This window comes from Hakea prostrata, chromosome 5, assembly GCF_041222555.1.
Source record: "Hakea prostrata isolate BN-2017 chromosome 5, UWA_Hpros_2, whole genome shotgun sequence".
NCBI lineage: Eukaryota > Viridiplantae > Streptophyta > Magnoliopsida > Proteales > Proteaceae > Hakea > Hakea prostrata.
The window spans coordinates 23,056,376-23,065,239 of record NC_142604.1 but is presented as its reverse complement, the minus strand read 5'-3'; the positions used below and the strand labels follow the sequence as shown (position 1 = coordinate 23,065,239).

Sequence of the window (8,864 nt, the reverse complement as noted above, 5' to 3'; positions counted from 1 at the left end):
ATTAAGCACAAAAAGAAGAAGAAAAAACCGCTTTATTTTAATCAATTTCTTTAATACACAAAATATATGTGCATGTTGACTCACAGGGATTAATTAACTTTCTCAAATGCTTAGTGCTGTTCTTTCCATGTCTTGGGAAGTAAATAAAATTACACAAATAGCTGTACTGGCTTTCATATATAGTGCCTCTTATCCTATCCTATCCTATACTAATGCCATATGACATACACTAATACACATCAACATCAAATTTTTTTCTTTCTCTGGTGTGGTAAACATCATCTTTTTCCAAATGGTTTCCTTATGCTGACAAAAAGTCGTTATCTCCTCTGTTCTCCATCTTTTCTTTGACCCATTCTCTTTCATTTCCATTAACAAAATCAACATTATACAGTATTGGAATCAGACTCACTGAGCACAAAAACACTAGCACTGGGCCCAAGATCCAAAGCAAGAGAGGTAGTGCTGCATAGAAAAGTCTATTTCCAACTGTGTTCAGTGTAAAACCTTTCTCTAGTAGCTCAGAAACATAATCGGCGGTCACTAAACCTGTGGGGTCTTCTGGAGTGTTAATCAAGAAGTTCACCTGGTTAAGAAATCTGATAGAGAGAGAATGACACAGAAATGCAAATAAGAATATAACTAAGAGAGAGACATATTTTAAAGCCACCATGAACTCCCCATGAGCACCATACACACTATCATTGAGTGGCTTCTTTATACTGTAAGTGCTACTTATGACAGCAGCAAGTCCAGAACACAGGAGGACTGATGTGGTTGCCATCAGGGTTGAACCCATTATCACGTTTCTGATCGTCTGTACGGCCAATATGTTCTTCTTATCATTGTCCTGCGAAGAGATTAAGCTTGAATAACAATGCTTTTTAACTAGTTAAACTGGATTAGCATCTGCATCATGTGGTGATATATATAACCTGGAAACCCTAAAAGTGGACACTTCTCATTAATCTGGTTGGTTATATGCTATTGTCAACAACCTAATTAACTGCATATATACGTAACCCAGAAATCCTGACACTGATGCCATCTCGTGTTGGATACTTCAAAGTGTTCGTTAATGCTTGCTCACATGCAAGGTTTAAAGTATTGGTATTTTGTATGATATCAATTAGGTGATTCTAAGAGATGTATCGTCTCGTATCGAATAGTATCGTACTGGTCAATGTATTTTAATGCAATCATATACGTGCCCTTTAAAAGAAAAAAGAGAAAGTATCAATTGTTATATCAACTATTTCCAATATAGATATTTATTGCATGGTGAGATACTTTAAACCATGTTCACATGATCATGTAACTGTTGGGATATTTTAATAGCCATGGAAACATGGAGTGCAAGTTCAAAAATAACTAAATGAGCAATAGACGTCAATCATTCGTCAACAAGGCAAACCAATAAAGAGTTCGGATTATTATGACAATATTAATGATGTTCAAAATACTCCATAGGTCATTCACATAGAATTTGTTTTGTCTAACATTTTATTACAGTGTTGTGTATTCGATAGTAGACTTTACGTGGAGAAGTGTCTTGGTCATATTTGTGTAGATCATGATCTAGATTAAACCAACTGGAATGGAAAACTGAAGGACACTCAGAGAAGAAACTAATGAGTCTGAATCATTTCATGCACCATGGATACGCATCCTATATTTCCTAGATTTGTACATCCTACGGCTATGGTTGTACCACCTGAGTAACATGTGGATCCAATACATGCTTTGTCCGAACAGGGAGGATCACTGGTGGGTGATGCACCCACAGCTATAAGAAGCAAAAACCACAAAGGTGCACATACACATTAAGGCTAATGACTTGATTTTCTTTTCTTCCGTAAATACCTTTCATTTATATGGGAAAAGGAAAAAAAATAAAGTAATATAGGCTTTCAAGTGTTATGCATCTGATGGTATTTGCAGATGACCTTGACTCGAAGCTAACTGTGTTCCCATGGTATAACATGTTCTTCACTGTTAACCCTAAAGAGCTTAACATATGAAACCTGTTCATGTGAATTCAAATAAAAAGTTTGTGCAACCATTAAAGTGTATGAATTGCCATGATCTTACCTTCATCATGGAAGAGACCCATCTGCGCCGGCAGGTGGAATTAGTTCCGATGATTGTCGTGAGAGGTTCTGTCCGGACCTTATGCCATAACCAACAATGATAAGCCACCGTAAGGAAAAAACCAAATGGTACCAACATCAGGTCCAGATAGCTTTTCCTCCATTCCATCTCTCTCTCTCTCTAACTGAAGATTTTCCTTCTCACTCTTTCTCTCTGGCTGAAGGGCTTCACTGGGCTACAAGCAAGCCTCTCTGAGCATATATAGAGCAATTGAATGAAAATGGAGGTGGTTTGGGAACTAACTTTTTTTCTTTTAGCTAAAGGACACAACTCTGTGAATAACCAATAAGTTGGGTATTAGCAACCATCAGCCTACTTTAGGAAAGGAAATAAGGGTTCTTTATAAATAATTTCAGCAAAATGCCATTTAAATAATGTTGGAATTACGTACACAGTTCCATAGAGTTTCTACCATTAAAGCCATTTTTTTTTTATCTTGAAGTGATTGAGGTGAATTATATAAACATTATGGAATTCATCTTTGGATGTCACTACGAGATAGATAATTAAGATATAAATGGTTCTCGATCTGAGAGAGATATATGAGCTCATACCAACATTAGCTTTTCTCCGATAAGCCATGATAGGTTTCTTTGAAGAACAGAATCAGTGAATGCCGTGTAGGATCTCATATCTAGAGGGCTATGTTTATAGTTTATGAAGTTACCTAATATGTGAAGATTAGGTTTGATTTGATTTCAGTAATGTAACACCCATTTCGTAAGTGGTGTGGAGTCGTCTCAGATCAACCTCTGCAAGAAGGTGATCCAAACTGGAAGATCAGCAGAAAGAAGGGTTGGATTATTCCATTTAACGCTCAAACCTTGTTAGAAAGCTCTATATGTCAAGCGTTCTTTCAATGAATTATTTTTTCCATGTTACATGCACCATTTCTGATTCGTTCCCAAATGAGTGGTTTAACTGGGGCCATGACTTTTGACCGAGGAACCTGAGTGGGGTGAGGGGCTCTAGAGGACAAGAATCAGCAATGGCATATCCACCAAGAGATTTGCATAACGATTATGGAAACAAAATATCAAGCGTTCTATCAAGAGATTTGCATAATTTTGTTTGGAAGCCACATTTTTGTTGATTTCACACGAGGTGGGGGAAGGCATTTCATTTTTAGATTGATATTAAAGTTTGAAATTATTTTATTGATTGTGTCTAGCTTCAAGTAGGCTTCTTTCAACTAATTAAATAAACAAAGTGATGGTTTTAGGCTTAAAGTGGTTCGACCAACTTTCGCTCCATCTCTTTTCGTGCATTGAATGACATTTTTTACGAGTCAAAAAATGTTCTTACCATTTAGGAATCAGTAAGTTCTTTTGGGGACTATTATCGTTCTTTGGTAAGGTTTCAAGTATATTACGATAGAATGCAGTACGAGTCAGATATATATCCATATCAAATATAATCAACACAATACATATTGATATGTCTTTCTTTTTCTTCATAAAAGGTAGATTATACCAAAATATATTGACCCAGTATGATACAATATTGGATATGAGATGCTACATCTCCTAAACTCACCTGATTGATACAATATTCGATACTGATACTTTAAACCTTGCTCCCAAGATTTTGGATCTAAATTCTTGGATTTAATGTCTATCTAATCACGTTGGGTTTAGTGCAATTTGTTCATTTTGTAAATGAATAATTATTTATTTAAGTTGTTAATTTTACATTCATGCGATTAAATTTTTTCTTTTTTATCATTATATGTCTAGATCGAAGTATATTTTAAAATGGCAGTCACACAACTAGAGTTTGAGTTAGACTTCCTTGTCATATATTCATCACATGTGTACTCATCATCATAGAGATGGGGTACGACTTTTAGTACATGCATATATTTGTGGTAATATGCAAAGAATCTACTTGTATCAAATCCTTCAAGTGTTTTTGTTAAGAAAACTATACCTATCTGCGCAGCGGAATCACGTACATTCATAAATAAGAAAGCAAGACACAAGGTTTTATTCAAAGGTCCTGCATATCCAAGGATGAGTCTTTGCGACTCGCTATATCATGCACTAAACCAATATCAAAGAAGGTTTACAAAGATACAAATACTCTCGCATCTACTCTTTTAACGAGAACACATTACACAACAAAGAAACCAAATGATATACAACCTATATCACCCAAACTGCTGAGATCTTACCAAGGGAAAGAAAACACCAATGCACAGGCTTCCATCCACGCTTCCTTGAAGACCAAATCTTCAACACCTTGAGAGTGATCTAGAGAGAATGCCACAAAACCGTATAGCAAAGCATCGTTGAGAGACAAGAACCCCAGTAACCCAAAATAGACTCAAAAATAACTGACAACAATTTGAAGATAAAAACCCTCGAGAGGATATTTATACAATATAGGTAATTGACAATAATGCCCCTAGAACAAATACATAAGACCACTATATCCTAAACAAAATATAAATGGACAGAGATAACCTTGGGAAGAGCATCATATTACAACCTCTTTTCACCTTGACTCTGATATTTAGCTGTGAAGAATATAGGAGTATACAAAACTCATTAGTAACATACAAAAGAATTAAAAATCAAACAAGAAGTAACTTCAACAAGTCCAATGTAGATTTGAACTTATTGACAGACTTAACTTAATTTAGTCATAACATCAGCACAATTGATAGAGGTATTAATCTTTTGCACATTCAGCAAGCCTTTGGCAATTGCATCTTTGATCAAATGTAACTTCACATCCATATGCTTAGTCCTTTCATGAAACACAATATTTCTAGAAAAACAAAGAGCACTTTGGGAATCATAATAAATAGTAGAATCTATTTACCAAAACCAAGAATGCCTTTCAACCAAAGAAACTCCCTTAACTGCTTCAACCAAAGCTACATAAGCAGACTCAGTGGTTGAAATAGCCACAACATGTTGAAGTGTGGACTTCTAACTAACTAAATTACAACCAACAATGAACAAGTAACCAGTCAAAAACCTTCTCTTGTCAAAGTTAGTAGCAAAATCAGAATCACAATATCTAATGATGCTCAAACTATTAGAACACATATCATCATACAACAATTTATAATTAACAGGATTATTCAAATATATAAGAATCCAAACAACACCCTAATGCACATCATAAGGCCTACTCATAAACCTACAAACAAGTCCAACAACATATACAATATTTGGTCGAATACACACTGTTGAGTACAATCAGCTACCAATACATGCTTGACATGGCATATTAGTAACATCAGCATCAACAAGAGTTTTTAACTTCAGATAAGCTCCTAAAGGTGCACATCTACAACCCTACAATTTGTATTTCCAAAATATTCAATATGCTTATGAATATAGCCAACTTGTGATGATGTTAAAAAACCTTAGGCCCATTCCTATGAATATCAATGCCAAGAATGTTTCTAAGAGCACCTAATCTTACGTTTCAAATTCAAATTTTAACATTGACTTCAATTTACAAATCTCAACCTTATCGTCAGATATAATGAGTATGTCATCTACATAAAGCAAGAGATAAATAAGCATCCAGGTTTAAATTCACAATAATAAACACAACTATAACAATAACTCCTTTTAAAATTGTTCTTGAGCATGAATTCATCAAATCTCTTGTACCATTGCCTAAGTGACTTTTTCAAACCATACAAAAACCTCAACAACAAACAAACTTTGTTGTCTTTCCCTTGTCTATGAAACCTTAGGTTGGGTTATGTATATTTGTTCTTCTAACCTACCATTCAAGAAGGAATTCTTTATTCAATTAGGTCTAGATTAGAAATGCCAACTAGAGCTAACAACATCTGAATAGATGTGTGCTTCACAATTGGTGAAAAAAAACCTTATGATTGTCAATTCCCTTAGTTTGGGAATATTCTTTAGCTACTAACTTAGCCTTAAACCTACGTTTTTCTACACCAATTATCCTAGCCTTTAACTTATAAACCCACTTGTAGCCTATGATTTTATTGTCCTTGGGTTTATCTACAAGCTTTCAAGTTTCATTTTAACTAAAGAATCCATCTCGTCACTCATGGCAACCACCCATTGTGAAATATTGCACAAACCCTAATCCAGAAATCTATGTTGTAGGTCCGAAGACCTGAAGTCAAGGTAGAAGATAGCTGTGGATCCTCTCTATGGAACCCATTGGCTCTGACCTAAAACCAATGGAGATTGATTGTGAAGATCCCATTATGGAAACCTTGTTTGATTTTGAGAGAAGAAGTAGCCTGAATGATGATGGACTTGGGAAGTGGACTTTGAGTACAACGTTGACACCTTTGGAAGGTCCAATGAAGTCAGGAAATACCCTTCCTTAAGTTGGTTGATGACCCAAGTGGTGGATCTGGCTTTCGGGAACCAAAATTCAACAGTTTGACTTAAGGCACTGTCTTGGTCGATTGCTTTGGTCGCCCCAGTCAACCAAGGCCAATGACCAAAGCAAGCCCAGGGACAGAATTGTCTATTTTGAGAAATTAGGTTTTTGGAACACTATATAGTCAAACTTCAATATAATTTGTACCAGTTTGCCTCTTAACCCTTGGAGAATGTGAGAAGAACTCTAGAACTTCCTAGTCAAGCCCAAGGTTGATTCCAAACATCCAAGCGAAGTTTCTCCATTGAACCTTCTTCTACAAGGTTAGTATTCGATCCTATTCTCTATTGACCTATTCTCTCTACTATTTCTATTCTTTGTTTTGATTGTGAGAAAGGTCTTACACTACTGTAATAGCCTAATCTCTAATCCTCATAGTCTTATAGTAAATCCCCATTCACTCTATTCTCTCCGTAGACAATACAGTGTGATTTCGATGTTTTAACCTAGCATGAGACCATGATCTATTCTTACTGTAGTTAGTTGATTCTAATCTATGTTATATTGATTCCTAGGTTGTTTTCTAAGCATGATCTACTACTTTCTTATCTTTGAATGAATCCTCATTCATTTTAGTCTTTCCATGAGAATCTACGAATCAAGCCTTTTAGGAGATTTATTTGATTTCTATTCCAATGACCTTGTTTGATGTTTATATCATCATAGATAGTCTTAGTATGTTATTTTAGAATTCTCCTATTAATTTCGAAGTGTTCCAATGTCGTTTGAAGAGTTTTCAACCAAAGTTGGAAGTTATTGTTCGTACACAGTAGCTTTGGTCGATCTCTTTGGTCGCTCCAAGCTTCCAAAGGCCAATCGACAAAGGGAGCCCAAACAACAAATGAATGAGGATTCATTCTAAAGATAAGAAAGCAGTAGGCTATTCATGATATGATTTACATACTTGTATTAAATATGAATGATGTGATTGTGAGTTGGACTCTATTGTCATACATATATATATATATATATATATATATATATATATATATATATATATATATATATATATATGATGTTTTGTGATTGCCCAAATGTGGTTGTGGATTGGGGAATGCCCTTTTGGCGTTTCTGTCATTGGACATCAATGGAGGTGGTATGAGATGCTTCCTATTGTGCCCTTTGATGCTTTCCCAATTACTGGATGACATACCTAAGATTTGGTCTAGATGAGTTTGGTTAGGGAAAACCCTATCATATCTGACCCTATTGGAAGGGGTATTGAGACCGAGTGATCCGTGGCAGCAATGAGATTTCTCTAAACACCAACTAACCTGTGAGAGGACGTAAATCACATTGTGGGGACCATTCATTGGTAAGGTCGCACATAATAAGCCTAGGTTCATGGGTTCTCAAGACCAATAACCAACCCATGAGAGGACATGAGAGCTTCCTGTTTATTATGTGGATGACCAATATGGTTGAGAGTCCGTAGTCCGAGTTGGTTAGAGCCATAGGATACGATGACTCTATGGAGGGAGGTACCAAAACGAACTGCCTAAGCACGAAAGGGAGGTATCCGACTCCAAGTAGATGTGACTCAGTAGATGACTTGCATTGGGCTAGGTATAACCCTGACACACTCCAATACTCATACCAATGGTGGTGAGCGATAGTGTTGACCTAAACCCCTGCGATGGAATGTCCGAGAGGGATGCCTTGACCCAATCACCACGAAGAACCCAAGATACCAAGATGGTTGAGGGAAGAGTGATTCAGACTACCCAAAGGAGTATGGTGTTCTATCTTAATGCAAGTTTGCCAATAGAGACCAGCATATATAGAGTTAAAAGCATACTTGCATTCATTGTTTCATATCATTGCATCATAATTGTTATGAACGACTTGTAGTTGTTATTGTGATTGAACTGCTTGTTGAGTTCTGTTGAGCTCACCCTTCGGGGGATATGTTTTTAGATGACTTTACAGGTTCAGAAGAGATCCCGTGCACCAGTACGGAGGACCCTTCCTTATTTGATTCAACGGTGGACTCAATGGAAAAAGATAGTGACCAGTAGTACGACTCGTACACCGGTGTGGACCACTTTGATGGCTCCTATTAATAATAGCAGACATCGTCTCGTTCACCATTGGGATCTTGAGTTAGATGTTGTTCTGAAGTTGCAGGTGCATAAACCCAAGGTGAAGAGCCTATGGAAGATTTAGAATAGTCTTAGTCTTTCTTATTCTAGACTTTTATTTCAATTGTAACAACCTTAGATTTACTTTAGAGTTTTGATCTACTCTTCTGCATTTGACCTATAGAGTTATTTCCCGCTATACTCTATAGTTGTTCTTTGATTAGTATCATTTTTATTCCG

At 36.1% G+C, this 8,864-nt stretch overlaps 1 protein-coding gene across 1 annotated transcript; it reads right to left on the bottom strand.

The window, feature by feature from the left end:
• Positions 1–283: 283 nt before the first annotated feature.
• LOC149015722 (transmembrane protein, putative (Protein of unknown function, DUF599)) lies at positions 284–2,377 on the bottom strand. The gene is made up of 2 exons (XM_089155917.1): positions 2,092–2,377; positions 284–850 (listed from the first exon to the last, which is right to left on the bottom strand). Exons 1-2 carry the CDS (start codon positions 2,257–2,259, stop codon positions 302–304), a joined length of 717 nt encoding a protein of 238 aa, XP_089012043.1. The 5' UTR covers positions 2,260–2,377; the 3' UTR covers positions 284–301.
• Positions 2,378–8,864: the final 6,487 nt, after the last annotated feature.